Raw genomic sequence first — 19,012 nt, forward strand, 5'->3', positions numbered from 1 at the left:
GGAATCTTGAAAATTTTTGCGAACTAAACAAGGCCCAAATCATGATCCCAAATGGAACCAAATTTCAAAAAAGGTTAACCAAATCACATCCAAATTCCAAATCCAGCACGAACCCTGCCGTGTCAAACCGGAGCTACTCCCATCACTGCCGACTACTGTCACTGACATCCTGGACCCAAAATGCTGTCCCCACCTGTCACTGGCGGCGGGGTAGTCTCGTGAGGCGGTGCAACAAGTGCGGGGTAACAGTATTGTCAGCGACACACGGCGCCCCACCGGCAGGGCTGTGAATAAATCCGCAGCCAGCCATAATAACACCCGGAGACGAGCCAGCCAGCCAGCCAGCCGTCCGTCTGCGGCCACCACCACCCACCCTCCAAGGCCAAGGACAACCACAGGAGCGGAGCTGGAGCTGCTGCCGCGGCGCCGGACAATGGCGACGGCGTGGGTGCGCTCGCTCAGCTGTAGGTCGTCCTACGCCGTCACCGACGCCGCCATCGCGCCGTCCCCGGCCAAGAAGCCGCCGCCGCAGCAGCCGCCGCCCTTCTCTTGCGCCACGGCGGCGGCGGCGGACGTGATGGACGCCGTGGCGTACGCGCAGCAGGCCAGGAGGAAGAAGATGGGGAGGGAGCGGGAGAGGGAGAGGCGGAGGGAAGCGCGGGAGCCGCGGCCACGGCCCAAGAAGAAGCCCAAGCCGATGGCGAAGGCGAAGGCGAAGGACGCGGAGGCGGCGGCAGCCGGGGCGCTGTTCATGCCGTCGCCGGCGCCGGGCCCGCCCGTGAGCTCGGCGTTCCTCACGATGGCGGAGCTTCCCGAGGGCCACTCGTCGCGGCGTGTCGTGGAGCTCATCTTCGCGTCCGGGTGGCGGGGAGGAGGAGGAGGAGGAGGAGGAGGAGGAGGCGCAGCAGACGCGGGCGCGCCGGAGCCGTCGGTGGAGGCGCTGTTCCGCGTGCACAGCGCGTCGCGGGCCGTGGCGCGGTTCGAGGAGGCGAGGGCGGCGGCGCGCGCGCACGGCGCCGCGGCGCGGTGCGGCGCCGACGGCAACGAGATGATGCGGTTCCAGTGCCGCGCCCCCGCCGACGCGCCCGGCGGGGTGTTCGGCGCGGGCGTCGCCACCTGCCGCCTCGGCGCCTCGGTCTCCGCCGTGCGCACGTTCGCCTGCAGCGGCGCCGCGCACGCCAGCAGCAGCGGGGGCGGCGCCACCACCGCGGGTCGGAGGGCGATGCTGGTGTGCCGCGTCATCGCCGGCCGCGTCTGCCCCGCCAACCACCACCCGTCCCCGCGCCACGGCCACGCCGAACCCGCCTATGACTCCGTGGACATGGGCAACGGCGAGCTGGTGGTCCTCGACAGCCGCGCCGTGCTCCCCTGCTTCCTCATCATCTACAAGGTCTAGCCGCCGCCGCCGACGACTCCGGATCGCACTAACCGATCGACCAACCACCGTGACCGTTAACCCACATCGTTAATCGCCACGCTAATCGCTAGCATTTGTTTTGGGACTCTCTGCTTTTCCGGAGTGTCAGGTGTGGTAGCAACAGGAATGGAGGAGCCATTCTGCCGAGCGTGTAAAAATCAGTACAAAAACCGCTGCTTTTTTTTCTTCGTTTTTGTTGGGTTTGAATCTCGGAATGGTATAGAAACATTTTGCTTTCGGCTGTCCATTCAAACAGCTCCAGAACTCCCGTCTCGTCTCTTTGTCTTTGCAGTTGCATCGCTCTGCTCTGCATGCATTGTATAGTAGTAGTACATGTACCTTGGCCTTCTTTGCTTCTGCTCTTGTGCACTTTGCAGAGGACACCAGAAGACCAGTGAGCAGTCCCAGATCAGCCTCTGGAATCACGGCCGTGCGTGTCCCCCGCGTGCACGGCTCCGATCGCCCGGACGGCTCCCCGTGACAGCGAGCGAGATTCACGGTTCGTCTGTTCTAGCGCAGAGACAGAGATTTGTCGCCGCGGGTTTAAAGTGTTTTTGGCGCAGCGCCCGTGTTCTCTTCTTCCTCTCGCCGTCGCCACTCGTTCGTTTCCTTGCTCCGTCCATCAATGGCTTCCTTTGTTTCCTTCCGTGTACTAACAATGGCTGGGGAGCCCTGCTTGGTGGGGACTTGGAATCATGATTTTGCAGCGCCAAGAGGTTTCTGTCACACGCGATTTGTTAGGATGGGAGTTGGCAACGTCTTGGGAAGACAGGCGAAGGGGTTGCCCGTTGCCGGGGCTCGTGTTGGACGGTACTAGACGAGCTCCTCCATGCTCCTCGCCTGTTCGGGCCCTTTGTCATGGCGCTGTCCTGCCTGCTGCTACCTCACTCCCATGCTTTGCTTGCTAGCTGCTCTTGTCCTGCGCTGTCCTTGTCGCTTTTCCTTTTCCTTTCTTCAGTGATCAGAATCAGAAAGAAAGAAATCGCAGCAGGGCAGGGCGTTGCTCGCTCTGTCTGTCTGTCTCGCCCCTTCGTCTTCTTCGTTGGCTCTCGCTTTTGCGAGTGAGCTAGTAGCTGCTTGTCTTTTTTCAATGGCGTTTTCATTGAAGAATACGGGTGGAGGTGTTCTGTGTTCCGTTCGGTGGCAACTGCAAACCGGGCAAAGGCGTCCGGGATGGTTAATGTGAAGTAAATGCGAGGTAGAACTTCATTAAGCATGCAGCAGTGCCCAATCGGGCAACCGCTGCCTGCCTGCTCGGCGCTTGCTTTGCTTTGCTTGGGTCCAAAGGCTCTCGTCGAGCGACAACAACGCATGCCACACAGTCCATTTTCCTGTGTCCGTTTCAATGTCCGACGGTCGTCTCCATATCCATAGTCCTTAGGGTCAGACTCATGACAATACGTTATCAAAATTAAAATAAAACCATCTATAAAATTACCCCAGCAATGAAGTATTTCATTTTGTTGTTTTCAAGGCTAAGCAAAGCATTTAATTACTGCAAAAGGATTGGATCACATACAAGATAGTAAAATGATTTAGCCCTAAATGAGGATTTCATCCCGCTTTACCGCGTGGGAAACAACACCCGCTGGGTTTCACCATGGTGAAACTACTTCCTTCTCTCTCCTCTTCGTTTCATGCAAAAAGTGCAGTTTTGCTGTCATGACGCTCTAATAAATGTGCATGACATCCTGGTGAAACCCCCACTGACACTGGTCTTAGGGCACTCACAATGCATACTTTAAATATCATAGAGTCTAAAGTTATTTATTACCTCGAACAATATGGACTTAGAGTCTAAATAAGACTTGGAGTCTTATTTTTTCAACCTTTTTTCTTTAATAAATATGCTACCACATCAACAAAATATCATAAATAATATATAATTAATTGTCTTAGATTCTTTGATAGAGTCTTGCATTGTGAGTGCCCGAGCAAGGTCAAGAATAGAACCAAGTGCTTGGCTATAAGATAAGTGATTAAAGCTAAGTTATACAGTAAGTTATCTCATACTTGTCTCTAAAACATCTTTTCTTTCATATTTCTTCTCACAACACTTATTATTTAAACCCACCACTACGTATGCATCCGTGGCTAATTTGGTGCTTTAAGAGCCAAGCTATCATCTCTCTCCTCTCTTCTCTCATTTACATCAGCATTAGCTTGACTATAAACCCACTATGACCTCGATAATCAAAGTCCGTAATAACCAGAGTTTAGGAGCAGTTCTCTGCCTCTCTTTCGGTCTGCTCATGTCTTTTTTTTTCCCGTGCATCCACATGTGCTGATGTGCACACTGGTGGTATGGTACACTTGCGTAGCATCAGAGTGAGCTGTGTGTTATGCCCTCTTGTGCTGCGAAACCACGTCTGCGAGCTGAACTATCCGAAGCGTTAGATGTCTCGTTCCATTGGTGTGGGTGTGTTTGTGCACAGCTATGAACGTGTTCTTTGTTCACGCACGCACGCATGGTGGTATGCTTATCCACAAAGGCAAAAGGATCCCACATGTTCATCACAGGTTGACTGACATGTGTTGAACAGTAGTGTACAAATTACTAGCTGCGTGATTAACTGATTATGTATCTCCTCCTCCAGAAGCGACGACTGTGTAGATCTGGCTAACATGGCATACCATACCATACATCTGGATGGCTGACACTGGGCCCCCACCAGGGAGGGGCCCTGAGAGCTATCGCCTATTGGCAATTGGCATGTTACCATGTCTCTTGCGGAAGCACCTGACCGGACAAGGATAGTAGTGTGAGGCTGTGGCTGTGCAGTGTGCACTGGACCACTGTCGTCTCCGTAAGCACCAATCATCATCGGGTAAACATCACATCGCATCGGCAACAAACATCACAGCGACGTTTCCTCCTCTCTGTGTGTTGTTGCTGCCTCAGATTCGTTGAGCATGGGTGGCGACGAGCGAGAATCACTGCGAGGCGGGGCTGCTTTTTCACTTGTTGCCTTGCCGCGCATCTACCACCGGGGATGCTTGTGCTCACCGGAACGGCGGAACCTTATTACGTTCTCGCCGCGACCACACTTTCCCTGAATTTTCGCAGCGGCATTCCACCGAGAGCAGACGCCTGAATTCTTCTCGAATTCTTCTCTTTGGGAACCGCAAGAGCTCTCTGACAGCAGGAGATCAAGGCCTTGTTTACTTTCAAAAAAATTTGCAAAATAAAAATAGTAGCACTTTCGTTTATATTTGACAAATATTATCTAATTATAGATTAACTAGGCTCAAAAGATTCGTCTCATCAATTCCGACCAAATTATACAATTAGTTTTTATTTTCATATGTATTTAATACTTCATGCATAGGTATAAAGATTCGATGTGACAGGGAATCTGAAAAATTTTACAAAATTTTTGGGAACTAAACAAGACCCAAGATCCTATGCTGAACGACTGATGAATGAACAATGATCAACTAGTTCTTTATATATTTTTCTCCCCTCTCCAACCATCCAAATGCAAGCAAGTGAGCGACGGCACTCATTTACTCCGCGCTATCTGACTGTCCTGAGCCCGGCTACCCGGCTGGGAACACCACAACATGCGATGCATATCGCCGTGCCTGCATCTCGTCACCTCTGGTAGCTGTTGTTAAATATTGTCATGCTTCCAGGTGACGCCAACGCTCAGAACTGAATAATCAACTGTCAGTGCTAACCAACCACTTTAGACTCCTGCTGCCTCAGCGAGTGTTGAGTTAAAAAAAAACTTTTCAAGATTCTCCGTCACATTAAATATGCGGCACATGCATGGAGTACTAAATATAGACGAAAATAAAAACTAATTGCACAGTTTATCTGTAAACCGCGAGATGAATCTTTTAAACCTAGTTACTCTATGACTAGACAATGTTTGTCAAATAAAAACGAAAATGCTACGATCCCAAAAACCAAAAAGTTTTCGGAACTAAACAAGGCAAGGCAGGAGTCGTTATTGCTTCACTGAAATCACTGTTCATCCTCACATGGTCAAACATGAACGCTGAAGGCTCAACAAGCAACGTACACATGGAAAGAGTGTTGAAGGCACATCAGATCTACATCCAGTACCCAGGGCCGGCTCTCTCTGGACCTCGGGGCCCACGCGAGTTATTCCTTGCGCAGGTTGCATGAAGCGCAGCGATGAGCCGATGAACAGCAATCAGCAGCTAGCACGGCCGGGCATAAACTTGCCTGCGTTTCAGTGAGCAACAGTGCGCTGCGCTAGCATCTCTGAATGATAAATTCGTGTTGGTCTTGTCAAGATCCCCCCACCCCATCCCCTCCCTTGACGGCTTGACCGGGTAGTACGACGTACGAGCACGATACGGCCCTCTGCTCATCTGCGTCCCTCTGAATGATGATGATCGGTGGAGAGTGGAGAGCTGAGAAGAGAATGCATTTGCATGCATGCCAGAGTGCCGTGTCCCTCTGGCGACGGCAGTAAAATCTAGCGCCCGCGCCAATCATGCAGCAGCTGGGCTTTTGCCGCCGACCATGTCCCTCCGGGCCCTTTTTATTGCCGGAGATATAGGTGATGATGGACTGATGGCGGATGCGAGGATCATGGAGCAGATTAGTACGGCGTCGCCTGGATCATGCATGGTCTCTCATGGAGATGGAGTAATAACAGTAGCAGTAGTAGTAGTCCACTACTACAGCTACTAGCTCTCAGGTCATCATGCATGGTGGGGAGAATGAAAGAGATCTCAGTTTTTCAGGCCTCAGGTTAAGGGGTAATCGATTCAACCACAGCCCCAAATGTCGCCCACCCAGCATCGAATCGAACCTCATGCACCGACCAGATCGCTCCCAGAGAGAATCCACTCATACTTCACCGGTTGGAGGTTCAGCAACTTTGGATCATCATCGTACTAGTATAGCAAGCAGTAGCCCTACAGTAGGTCACCTTCACTTGCTTGAGTACCTACCTACCCTACCACGCAATGTCTGTTCATGTTCATGGCGTTAAATAACTGCATGCGCCATCAACTCTGGCCTTGTTTAGTTCCGAAAAGTGAAAAGTTTTCGGTACTGTAGCACTTTCGTTTGTTTGTGACAAATATTATCTAATCATGGACTAACTAGGATCAAAAGATTCGTCTCGTGATTTACAGCTAAACTGTGTAATTAGTTTTTGTTTTCGTCTATATTTAATGTTTCATGCATATGCCACAAGATTCGATGTGACGAGAAATCTTGAAAACTTTTTGGTTTTCATGAAGCCTCTCTCTACTCGACACAGTTTAACAGTTCAGTGGGTGCAGTACTCCTCCCCCGAGCTCGCCGGCGATCCCTGATCGATGTCTCGTGACACCGGGCATTATTATCCTGCCTGTACTTCCACATGGCCTCTTGCTCATCAATGGAGACGAGACGTCGTCGTAAGATCAGGCGACCTGGAGAGGAGATCAAGGCACTGTTTTTTTTTCTGGTGAAATTTCGAAGTGGGTCATTGTTAATGCTGCGCAAAAGGACAGCAAATTTGGGACCAGTATTAGGACCCATCAGTATGGTCGTAAAATTGTACTAACAGACAGAGATTTCTTTGATTCACAGGTCGGTGAAACCAGTCCGATCGCCTGAATTGAAGTGAGGGCTGACTGTTGCAGAGATGCAGTAATCAAGAGGCAAAAAAACAATTTGACACGGGGAAGTATACATTTCCGCACTAATCCAAGGCAGTCTAACTCAAGATGAAAATGCTAGGCTATCATCAGGATACAGCCATTTTGCCTTCATCGACTCTGATCTAAGTCTAGAATTTCGAGGCTGACCATTGTGGCAATATGAATGCGTCTTCATTGCTAAACTTTCAAATATATAAAGGCAAAAGGCTTGAATCTAACAGCCTGATCACTTCATCAAAGATATAATAAGAGGGAAAAAAGGGAAAGGAAAGAATATCCCCAATTAAATGGTCACTAGCAAACCAGAGTTTGAAACTAAGCTAGGATTGATACACACGAATATTCACATGGTTAGAATGAACTCTCCTGTTCTGAATTGCCTGCCTTATGGCACCCTGCCACGGAATGCAGATGCTCTTGCTCAGTGCTTGACAGCTCCACGTTTGCGCGGCCTTGGTCGAGTCGAGGATGCACCTGGACCCTTGCGGGTTTTCCTGGATCGAGTTTTCTTTGGCTCATAACCTATAACTTCCAAGTCCTCGCATATCTCTTGCCTCCCTAGAAGAAGCCCAGGAATTATCTCCCTCTGAAAATTTCTCATACCCCTCCCTCTCTTTAGCTTGATCCCACATGCTGGTCCTTCATTATAGGGCGGTGACACATTGATGGATTGGCCGTCATCTTTGATCTCCTCTGAATTCAACACGATTTTCTCGAATGAGTCCAGTGAAGGCTGAGGCTCATCGTTCATGTTCTGAGCTGCTGTCTGATTGCTGCTTCCAAAGCAATGAGCCATGCATTCAGAACTGTGCTGAAAAATGGAAAGAAGGGTTCTAGCTGCAATATCAGCTGTTGTGCCATCATCATCGACCTTATCTTGAAGCATGCTTAACTCCTGAATATTTGATGCTCCATTGTGTGGATGGAAATTATTATCCACAAGATTTCCAGAGATAAAAGATTCCTTGTTAATGGTTCCAGACACTGGCGACTGAACCTTATTGATACCATTAGTTGTTGGGGCTGTGAGAAGCACATGATTGTCATCCTTGTGTGCCAGCATATGATCATTTCCAAGAACCACATGTGTGGCGGAAGTTTCTGCATGCAGGCTATTTTCCGTCGAGAAAGAATGATCGGGGGCTGCTCCTTTACTTACATCATTATTTACAACCTTATCTCTATAATCGCTGATTTCTGATGGCATGTCAGTGCTTTCAGGTGACACATTCAGGTCAAAAAGGAACTTCTGCTGAACTGAGGATTCAGTTACCACATTCCTTGAACTATCTGCAACTGAGTTGGGCGTGATCACTGTGATGGAAGATCGTTTCATTGATCCAATACCAGAACCAGAGACACATTCTTTTTCAGAAGCTTCTCTAGGGTTGTCTGAAAAATTTGCACAGTACGTCGAGGAAGAAGGAAACGAAGTAGAAGGCATAAGAAGGCTTTCTTCTTGAGGAACATTCAGGTCAAATAGTGAATGTCTTGCTTCAGTGTTACTTGTTTTGATAGGGGACTGGCAATCTGGAGTGTCACTAGAACCAACTGAACCTGGAAATGCATATGGTTAGAATAGTCATGAAGCTCTATGTGCAAGCCATCTTGTTGGATTATGATTTAGCTTGCAATGAACGAAGCATGCATCACATACGAGAATAAAGTAAGGAGCATATAACCTGAAAATGTTCCAATAATCTCATTGTGGTCTTGGACATGTCGAATTCATGACATGTCTAATATACCAACTAAAGCTCTAAAGCATGAATGGTCCTACAATGGGAATATACGGATTTGCAGAACTTGGAACTCTCAAATGAATTATTGACATAGAAGTTTATAAATTTTAGTTAGTAGACATAGATCTAGAGGTATATTAGAGCAACAAATATGCCATCCAGGTTCTTGACCTGTCCTAAACTAAACTTTGCATCGAAATAGGCCCAGTAGAGCTTGCTAGCAACAAACTTCCTTAAAAATGCAGAAAATATTTTAATGCAAACATGGATAGAATTGAGAAGACCACATTGCCGTAACATAGAAGTTTTTCCTTTCTGTGAAAGATTGTAAAATATTTCCCTCTCTCATTAATATACTGATATGCAGATCTCCCGAGAAAAAAACTCATCTAACTAGTCAAATGACATTGATCTCATTCTTCAAAACCCAATTACTGATAGCAGATACATAACAACTTTTAGCTATTTATGTAACTGTCAGATGACAGTGAACAAACAGTGCGGCAATAGCATCCTCTTGGTCAAGCATGCATTAATTGAACACTACAGTTTTTTTCATCAAAGGCTCAAATTATAGACACATATGCATGAGCAATCATAAAAAAGGTCATACAAGATATAGCAAGACGCTTGCATCCAAGTAGTTCTTAAACATGTTAGCACAAGATGCAAATGTTAAACAGAGACTCACCAGCGCTTACACGTGATCTGTTCCAGTCTCTGCACAACTGAGACTCTGCAAGTGAGGTGTTCTCTGGTGAAATGCAGCATGAACCATCCTGTGACTTGCCATTTTGGTTGGCAAGGTTGCCAAGGCCAGAGCGACCAATAGCTTCCATCGCATCACCAGAAATTGATGGCTTCTCCAAGTCAATCAGTTCGTGATAAGCATCAGATTTTCTCCTAACTGAAGTCCTAACATCTGAATTCAGGTCCACAATTTGAGACAATGATTTCCGTTTATTGGAATTGGTGGAAACTTCTTGGGTTTGATTGTGCCTCGAACACAAATTCATCTGGGCACCGAAAAACCTTCTTTAGCAAGATAAATTTAGACTAACTTACATGGGAGAAAAAGATCTAGCTATTCCCCTCACCAGCTTATGCTCATGAGCAGAGCGCAGGCTACTAAGTGCACTGCTAGATTGCTTCCAGAAAGAAGCATAGAACCTGTTCAGATCCTGCATCTGCAAAAAAGATATCACATCACATTCATGTTCGCTGGAAAACCAAAGTAACCTCACAATCCAATTTCACAGACCGAAGCTGTTAACCCTAACGCATCACCTTATATTATAACCATAAACAAGAAACCAACCTTAATTGGACAATTAACCAAATTTCCCTATCTTTTCTGTTGTCCCCGTGAAGAACAACAACCACTTCTTAGCTACCGAAGCAACAGGAAAAGGCTCTAATATACAAGACAAACAGGAAGACCATAAAAAGAGAGGATTATTGCGCATAATAAACAGGGGGGGGGGGGGGGGGGGGGGAAGGAAACCTTTCCGTGGCGATATTTCTTTGTCGCGCCTCCCCTCGTCGAACTCGGTCTCGGATCTTCCCAATTCTTTCGCGGCTGGATACTGGTGCTGCAGGCGGCTGTCCGTAGCGTCAGCCCAGCAGCCCCTGCGGCTTCTTTTTTCTTCCTCCTCCTTTCCTGTTTCTCTCTCGGCTCACATGCCTTTTTTTTTCACCTGCTATGATTTTTACTGATGCAGCATGGGTAGTGGCCGAGATGGGGATGGAGATAGGGATTTGATACCTCTCCTCTCGTTAGTCCAATCTTTCTTGGGCTCTGCTTAGCTGTGACTGCTGGCTGCAGCTGCATATGCATGGAAGGAGCGAGCGAGGTGGGGTTGGGGACGGAGACGGAGACGGAGATGTGTCAAGTCTGCCACTTTGTGGTCAAGAATCACAATTCCGGACAAGAAAGTAGGTGTTGTTGGTTGTTACTAGTATTTGGATTGGAAATACGTGTGCGGATATAAATAAATCTTAACTAGCCATGGATAGCCCATGGATAAATCTGGCTCAAATCTGCGTCCCGAAAGTCACTACAGTTCATAATCTTTGTCATCAACTAGTTTTTTTATCTTAATAATTAATATAATTCGTCATCGAGATATTTGTAGTTAGAGTTATTTATTTGCTTCTTTGGATTTGCAGCTTCAACACTGATAGCGATGGCTGATGGGTATGGTCCACTGTAGCAAATACTCCTACTCCTACATGGTACGCGGTACAAAAGAAAAGCAGCAGCAGCAGAAATAATCAAGTGGCTGAGGACAGGACAGGAAAGGCTGGCATAGAGGAATACCGGAATGGTTTTGTACTATCTGAACAAATTTTAGGGGGGCGGGATGCTTGCTTTGCCCAAAAAGCCCCTCGTGTTCCTGACTGAGCTCCCGTTGCTTCACCAAGTAGACGACCTAAGATCCACAGAACCGGGTCCAACGTCCTTTTTTATTTTTATTTTAATATATATAGCAGAAATAAACTACGAAGTGTCACGTACTACTCACATAAAAAGATTTACTGCAGTACATAGAAACCGAGGAACTTTCTATGCTCGAAACGAAGGCTTGACTTCCAAGTTTAATTTCTATCTTAGTCGACCACCGGACCCAGTCCACTCAGAATTTCAGATGGGTTGCATAATCTATACTACTTTTATCTCAAAATAGATGACGTTATAAGATATGATCGGTCAAATTTTCTTAAAAAATATGAATACTATTTATTTTAGGACGAAGGAAGTATCTCAAACTTCACACATTCGCCTAATCACATCGGTCCATCTCTATGGTTAATACCTAGATGATCGGTTATGTATCTATATCTCCTATATAAAATCATTTGGTTCAGAGGTAACCGTTGTTTAGTTGGCTCCTTCTATTTATTACAGTACAAGTTTAAAGAACAGTTCAGGCTGGCCGGTCGTTCCAAGCGGCTGTCGACCTCACAAGGCCACAATTATTCTACCCGCCAAAAAAAAAGGGGCCACAAGTAATCTGCCCATCAGGGCCAGAATCCATACCACGTGCATTGTTATCTTACCTGGTTAGTGGGTTCGTTTCATCTCTGACAAAAGGTAGGTCAAATGTTGTATCATTGACAGCTACAAAAAGTGTATCATAAAAGAAAAGGGGTGGCTTAAAGGGGCAAGAAAATAATATGTGTGATTGTTGCTCGTATTAGTTTTAGTTTATATTAGACTTTATGCAACACAGTCTAAGATAGTATAAATATAAACGTACTATGTAATGTCTTGGTATATGGTTGTTCTGTAAGCAAATTGTTCCGATAACATAATTGTTTTTTTTTACATTGTGTTGTATATGTAGCTACCTATACAAGATCTCGTGTTTTGACCGAAAAGTATTTTAATTTTTGTGTCCATCGGCATATAAATATGTACTGTCTAGCATGACTAAGTCTAGTGAGCTAGTCATCATTGAATGCGAGAACATATAGTTCAGTGACTTTGTCAATCTCAACATTTATCAATCTAGTTCAGTTTTTCGAATGTGCTCGTATCAACATTTATCAATCTAGTTCAGTCTCATATCTAGGAATACGATCATAGACTAAGTATATGTCTATAAATATAAGCATATACGTTTGTACTGAGTCTCAGAAAAAAGACTACAGAGCATAGACAAAGTGCACTGAGTCGTGCTTGTTGCATTTGCACCAAACGAAAATGACACATTAGAATTTTAGCAGGACGTGCGTTATGCATAGTTTGAATCTTGACTAGTTTAGCCTACAGACCACAGAGCTATTGGATTTGAATTCTTTTTATTTTTAATAATCCAACCACTGACATTTTAGTATAGAACACTGGTATAGAACCTCCTCTACCTTGACTGGAACAGGTGTAGAGTAAACATGATCCAATGGCACCACCTGCCAGTGATAATACTACTGATGGACTTAGGGAGCCACGGTGGACAGATGCACGTGACATCAACCAACAATACTGTCGGCGTCTAAACTCGCGGTCTAGGCACTAACAAGTATAAATCTGCGTGACTGACCAAGCTTGGATGGTGATGCAAGTGAGACACAGAGGGTTTATACTGGTTCGGGCTAAGGAAGCCTTACGTCCAGTGTAGTGGTGGATTCTGTATAACCTTGCACCCAAAGGTGCTTGTAGTAGGGGGTACAAGCTGGTTGCGAGAGAGGGCTAAGTCCCAGGTCTCGGCTTGGTGTGGACAGAGTGCGGGCTGCTGCTCTGCGAAAGAGTGTTGTGTGCGTGTTCTGGACCTGTCCCCCAGTTGTGAACCCTGGCTCCCCTTTTATAGTCTCAAGGGGAGGCCAGGTATTTACATGAGTAGATTTCTCTTATTTGAGGGGTGAAAACACAGTCCGACCCTGTTGAGGCCTGTCCATCTCGTCCTTGGGGGATGGTCGACGGCATGGCTGCTCTTGTAGAGGGTTACCGAGTCCTGTAGGGGTCGCGGGGGTCGGATCACCGGTCACTGCTGCATATCCTGTCAACAGTGGGAAATGACCACAAACAGTGGTGCGGCTTTACCTCGCCCATTCCCTTTCTACTGTGCGATAATGTGCTACAGTGAACAGGGGTAAGGGTGTATAGTGACAGAGGTAAGGCCACATTGACTGAGGCGGTTGGAACAGTCGTCTCCTTGCCCTACCGCGTCATGGGGGCCGTCACATCCGTCACGTCGGGGGAAGTCTTATTGACCAGGTGGAGTGGGGCCCGGTGCCCGAGCCTGGACGGGACCGGGCGAGTCGGAACTGGCGTCCGAGGCCCTGTGGGGTCGGGCGAGTCGGAACTTGCGTCCGAGGCCCTGAGGGGTCGGGCGAGTCGGAACTTGCGTCCGAGGCCCTGAGGGGTCGGGCGAGTCGGAACTTGCGTCCGAGGCCCTGAGGGGTCGGGCGAGTCGGAACTTGCGTCCGAGGCCCTGATGATTGTAATTAGTATGTTCCTTCGCGTTTTTCGTTACTCTGATTTGGGTATCCCTTATTATGGTACCCAACAGTAGCCCCCGAGCCTCTGAAGGGGTGAGGTCACCTCTTTAGGGGTTCTTTCCCCGTGGACCGTAGTCGACTCGGAGCCTTTTACTGTTGCCGGGGGGGGTGCGCGTGAGCGCACCCGCCGGGTGTAGCCCCCGAGCCTTTTGGGGGAATGGTGTTATTCCTTCAAAGGCTTTTACCCCTTGACATCTTTAGTCTGGAGTGTTTTATGGGATAGTTTGCGTGTTCTTTACACGTAGTGTCTGTTCCCATGGTGCGAGGAAGCCCCCGAGCCCTTTCCCCGCGAGGGTCGATCAGGTTCTTTCTCGTCTTGTAATTCCGTCCCTCATTCTTCCTTTCACTCGGAGGAGGGGTGGGTCGTGCCGTCCTACCCTCGGTGGGCGAGTGACGACACTTCCCGGGAGCTGCAGGCGGGTAGATCCGAGTGGATGTCCGAGTCCCGTTCGATAGGGGTCGGCTAGTGGCCTTATGGGCACATCTCAAAAGGTACCCGAGGGTAGTCACGGTGGATGTCGGAACCGTTCGTTAGGTCCCGAGGGCTCGATGCCTCCCTCGATGGGATCCCACTCTCGTGACACCCGCATGGGTCTCGGATATGACTTGCAAAGATGCGCCGACTCCCTGTAGGGTTCGGACCTTGGCCTCTATCGTGCTCATCTCCAGTCATCCCTCACTCAGTTATCCTGAGGCGACTGTTCGAACCTGTGTCGCAGGTCAGTCTCGAAACCTCTGGAACGTAGGTGGCCATGGCCTGGGGATTTTGGGCCTTAAAAGGTTTTCTTTAGACCCGTTCTTTCGTGTTGGGGTCGGGCGAGACGGAGTCTGACGCCCGACAGAGACCTCCATGCGATGCTTAGCCAGCGGGGGGTCGGGCGCCGCGTCTCTTGGAAGGAACTGCCCTGTCATAACTTTTCAGGGCGCTCCTTTTGAGGCGCGGTGCGTGGGGACTCGAAACGGCTGTGCCGTCTCGCCCCGGTTTGGACGGGACGTTTCGCCTGCGAATTTAATGCGTGCGTGCGGCGGGCGCGGGAATCGGAGGGAGTTGGCGCTTCGAGTTTTTCACCTGAGTGGGCGACGGTTGCTCTCTTTCTCTCTCTCTTGGCCTTCCTCGCAGGGGCGTGGTCGTGGCTCGCTCCCTTCTATAAAAGCGGCCGCTGGGGTTTTGGTTTCTTTCCTCTTGCTCTTGCGCCACAAAAACTTTGCCTCCTGCCCCTTCTTCTGCCGCCGTCTCTTCTACCTCCATCGCACAGGCCTCCTTCTTCCTCCCAGAGCCATGGCCGGCGTCGAGGCGTGGCCGCCCAGCAACGTGACCAAGTCCGCGCTGGAGGCGCGCGTGAGGGCCGGGATTCTTCGTCCTCTCAAGGACGTCGGGTTCCCGGAATGGATCGTTCCCTCGGCGAACGACAGGGAGCCAAACCCGCCTCCGGGCTATGTGGTGTGCTTCCTGTCGTTCCTAGATCGGGGGTTCGGGGTTTCGGCCGGCCGCCTGATCAGGGGCATCCTCCACTACTACGAGGTGGAGCTGCACAACCTGAACCCAAACTCGGTGATGCAGGCCGCCGTCTTCACCACGATTTGCGAGGGGTTCATGGGGGTTCCTGTCAATTGGAACCTCTGGCTTCACCTCTTCAAGGCGGACATGTCGGCCCGCTATGTGGGGAAGGAGAAGATCCCCCTGCGGGCCGGCGGCTGCACGCTGCAGCTTCGCCAGCAACGGTCCGGACTGTACATTTGGACCACGATGCCATCGTCAAACCTGGGGTGGCAGAGCGCGTGGTTCTACCTCCGGAATGACGGTGGTCTTCTGCCGAAGTACTCCGGAAAGATGGTGACAGAGGCCCCCCAGAAGTGGGCGTGGGGCGCTCCGGCCGAGGAGCAGAAAAGGCTCGCCCCGCTTCTTGCGGGGCTTCAGAAGCTGCGAGAGGCCCGAGTTACTGCGGCCACGGTGGCAACGGCGTTCCACAAGAGGAGCCTGCTTCCGCTGGCGCAGCGCCGGGTGCCAATGTTCGAAATGACCCGGGACGTCCCTTGGGCAGGGACGAGGATGTTAGCCGAGCCAATATCGGCTTCGGACATCGCCGCCCGGGTCGAGAAGACCACGCACCCGGAGATGAAGAACTCCCGGGTGGTGCCGATGCGCCCTGAAAAGGGCTATATCTCTTTGGTGAGAAGGTGTTCTTTATTTTGATCTTTTGCTTTCGTTTCTTCTTTCGCTTGACTCCTCGTTGATCTTCCTGCTCCGTAGGGGATCGGGGCCGTCAAGGACTCCCCACCCCCTGTCCCAGAGGACAAGGAGATCCAGGCCAAGAATCGAGCCCGGAACGAAGAACAAAAGAAGGTCAAGGAAGACAAAAAAGCTAAGGCGGCGCGAAGGGCGGAGAAACGGGAGGTCGCCTCCAAGAACCGCCGTGAAGCCGAGAAGGCAGGGGTGGCCCCGCCCCCGTCTCCTGAGACTTCAGTCTCGGAGATAGAGGGCGGGGGCGGCGACGTCGACTGGCTCGACGAGCTGATGGAGGAGGACGACGCAGTCCCTCCTGCCGGGGGGATCGAGGCCCCGGAGGGGTCAAAGGCCCGAGGTGGGTCGGAGACCCGCGAGGGGACCCAGACTCCAGGGGGCGGGCAGCCCGTCCCCCAAATCGTTGTGGACGACGAGGGCGGCGCCCCTAGTGAAGATTCGGCCCCCGTGGGCCTCCAAGAGGGGGAGAAGGCGTCGGAGGCCGAGGCGGAGGAGACCCCTCAGTCTGTAGCGCCGGAGGGTCCGGCCGAGCCCATCCCAATATCCGGGACGGGAGCCGGTACCCCCGCGGAGGTGTCGCAGGTCGAGGCCATCCCAGCGCCCCCTGCGACGTCGGCAGTCGAGGCGGGGGTTCGTCCGCCGGCTCCTGGCGCTGTGGGGGACTCGCAAGGAGCCCCGGGCTCCTATAGGAAATCTGCTCCCCGGGCGAGGTAAAGATGGGACTCCTGATTCTTCTGTCGATTTTTTGTTTTTCTCTTTCTTCTGACTTGACTTTGTTCCCCTAGCCGTAAGCAAAAAGCTCCTTCGGTGGAGCTGGCCCCCCTAAAGGCTGTGAAGAGGGGGGCTCAGTCGACTCCTGGGTCGGCTCGGCATGCGTCGCCACCGCCTCCAGGCTACGCAGAGGCGGGGCGCCACCAGGGGCAAGACGCGGGGGCACCGAAGCCCCAAGGGCCGAAGGACGCTGACCTCGGAGGTGCGGCCCGGCCTGCGCATGCTGAGGAAAGCCGAGCCCTCGTGGCGTCCAGTGCGGCGCCCGAGGCCCCTGCGGTGGGGAGGGAGGAAGAAGCTGGATGGGGCAAGAGTCCCATGATCTGGCCCAACCTTGGCGATGCCGAGGGAGGAGCCAGATTCGTTCTGGATGACCCGTCAGAGGATTATCTCTGGCAGGGCCTGGATGCGTGTGGGCGCGCCGGCGTCGAGGCCCTCAACCGAGCTACCCAGCTCGTGGGTCGCGATATGTATAATTTGGCTCAGGTAAGGTTTTTATCCGTGTTATAAAATAGTTTTGTGCTTACCCTTGCGGTACTATCCCCCTGTGTGACCTCTGATCTTGCAGGCGCTCAAGGCTACCTCCCAGGAGAAATCGGTATTTCTCCGTCGGGAGAAGGATGCTTGGGCGTCCTTTGAGAAGGAGAGGGCTGCCAGGGAGGCGGCCGAGGGAGAGCTCGCGAAGGAGTGCGAGATTTCTGCCGACCTTCGGCAGAAGTGCTCAGCACTGGCCACCGAGGCTCGGGAGGCCCGAGACAAGGTCGCCCCCCTGGAGGAGAGGATCGGGGCCCTCACGCAAGAGTCCGAGGCGCAGAAAGCGGCAGCTGAGGGGTACAAGGGTGAGGTCGCTCGGCTTGAAGCTTTGCTCGCCGAAAAAGACCTTGCCTTGAACCAAGCTCAGACCGACCTGTCCGGGGCTCTAAGCGAGGTGGCCCGCTAGCATCAGAGCTCGGCGGAGCACGAGAAGCGTGCCGAGGGTAAGACTTGCGCCCTTTACCCTGGACCCCCTTTATATTTTTTGAGTCAGCTTTTCCTGACTTCCTGTTTCTTGTTCTGTTTTTCGATCAGATTTGGAGAGGAAGGTGGTCGAGGCGACTTCTACTGCCGAGGCCCCGCAAAAGTCCCTCGACGCTGAGGCTTCGGACCGCTCGGCTCTTGAAGCCGTGGTCACCTCGGCGTGTGAGGGGCTCGGGGTTTCGGTGTCGGGGTCGTCGCTGCGGAGTCGGGTCGAGGCCCTTTACTCCCGGGCTGGGGAGAAGATGAGGGAGGCGCTCCATACCGGGGTAAAGAAGGCCTTGGCAGTGGTGAGCTCTCACTAGGCCGGCATTGACTTGCCGGCGGTTTGTGAGGGCTACGTCCTCCCTGACGACGAAGTAGAAACCCAGGACGAGGTGCAGAGGCTCGATGACGCCGCGACTGTCCCTGGAGACGCCTTGGCTGCCTTTTTTGATGATGAGGCGGAGCTTCCCCCCTCGGGGGTCAAGGACCTGAGTAGGCCATAGAATTCTTAGTTTTTCTTTTTTTTGGGTGTTGGGGCCAGTAGGCCTTGTATTATACAACGTTTAATGTTGAATGTAGATATTTGTGTAATTGCTCTTTGATCTTTTTTCGTGAATGTCTTATTTTCTTTTTCCTTATGCCGATCCGACCTCGGCAGCGCGAGGTCGGGTAAGCTACTTGCGATAGCCAGAAACCCCAAGCCTAAGTCCTTTTCCTTTTTTCCCTTAGTAGTTTTTAGAAGTCCGAATTATCCCCCGAATCTAAGGTGAGTAGGAGCGGTCTTTTGCTCGTGAGCGCTGACCTTTCCTAGGGCCCATGCCTTAAGATTTGTGGGGCGAATTTCTGGTTTTCTTGAAACTTTCTAAGAGAAAAAAGGGGGAAGACCTTGGGTCGGGGTTCTTTTGACTTGCACGAAAAAAGAAAAAAGATTTGGAGTTGACACGGGGGTTCCCCCCTATGTAGCCCCCGAGGGAGGCTCGGACTCTGCTGGGCAGGTCCGAGGCTCCCTGATAGAAAAGGACCATATGACTTAATTTTTCATTTATTCTTCCAAGGTGACGAACAAATGAGAAATTTTTACAAAAGTTCTAAGGGAAAAAGCGGCGTAGCTGTTCTATGTTCCATGCGTTTTTGAAGACCTCCCCTGCTTCATTGGCGAGCTTGTAGGTCCCGGGTCGGAGGATTTTGGCGATGACGTAGGGTCCTTCCCAG

The 19,012-nt window shown here is 50.8% G+C and overlaps 2 protein-coding genes across 3 annotated transcripts; one reads left to right on the forward strand and one right to left on the reverse strand.

Annotated features, from left to right (window-relative positions):
- Positions 332-1,681, forward strand: LOC8058747 (translation initiation factor IF-2). Its single transcript, XM_002464915.2, has one exon. The coding sequence runs from the start codon at positions 434-436 to the stop codon at positions 1,394-1,396; it is 963 nt and encodes a 320-aa protein (XP_002464960.2). The 5' UTR covers positions 332-433; the 3' UTR covers positions 1,397-1,681.
- LOC8058748 lies at positions 7,198-10,758 on the reverse strand. 2 transcript variants are annotated; one of them, XM_021451670.1, is made up of 5 exons: positions 10,295-10,758; positions 10,109-10,204; positions 9,888-9,977; positions 9,482-9,806; positions 7,198-8,605 (listed from the first exon to the last, which is right to left on the reverse strand). In XM_021451670.1, exons 3-5 carry the CDS (start codon positions 9,975-9,977, stop codon positions 7,470-7,472), a joined length of 1,551 nt encoding a protein of 516 aa, XP_021307345.1. In that variant the 5' UTR covers positions 10,109-10,204; positions 10,295-10,758; the 3' UTR covers positions 7,198-7,469. The 2 variants fall into 2 exon arrangements, with proteins under 2 accessions (XP_021307345.1, XP_002467521.2); XM_002467476.2 differs by lacking the exon at positions 10,109-10,204.

The sequence above is a fragment of the Sorghum bicolor genome, chromosome 1, assembly GCF_000003195.3.
Source record: "Sorghum bicolor cultivar BTx623 chromosome 1, Sorghum_bicolor_NCBIv3, whole genome shotgun sequence".
Lineage (NCBI taxonomy): Eukaryota > Viridiplantae > Streptophyta > Magnoliopsida > Poales > Poaceae > Sorghum > Sorghum bicolor.

Bases quoted from the DNA above. Each gene is read 5' to 3' on its own strand.
- LOC8058747 (XM_002464915.2), top strand. From the start codon at position 434: ATGGCGACGGCGTGGGTGCGCTCGCTCAGCTGTAGGTCGTCCTACGCC.
- LOC8058748 (XM_002467476.2), bottom strand. From the start codon at position 9,977: ATGCAGGATCTGAACAGGTTCTATGCTTCTTTCTGGAAGCAATCTAGC. The intron at 9,807-9,887 runs GTGAGGGGAATA...TTCGGTGCCCAG, and splicing joins CTGCTCATGAGCATAAGCTG to ATGAATTTGTGTTCGAGGCA. The intron at 8,606-9,481 runs GTGAGTCTCTGT...ATGCATTTCCAG, and splicing joins CAGATCACGTGTAAGCGCTG to GTTCAGTTGGTTCTAGTGAC.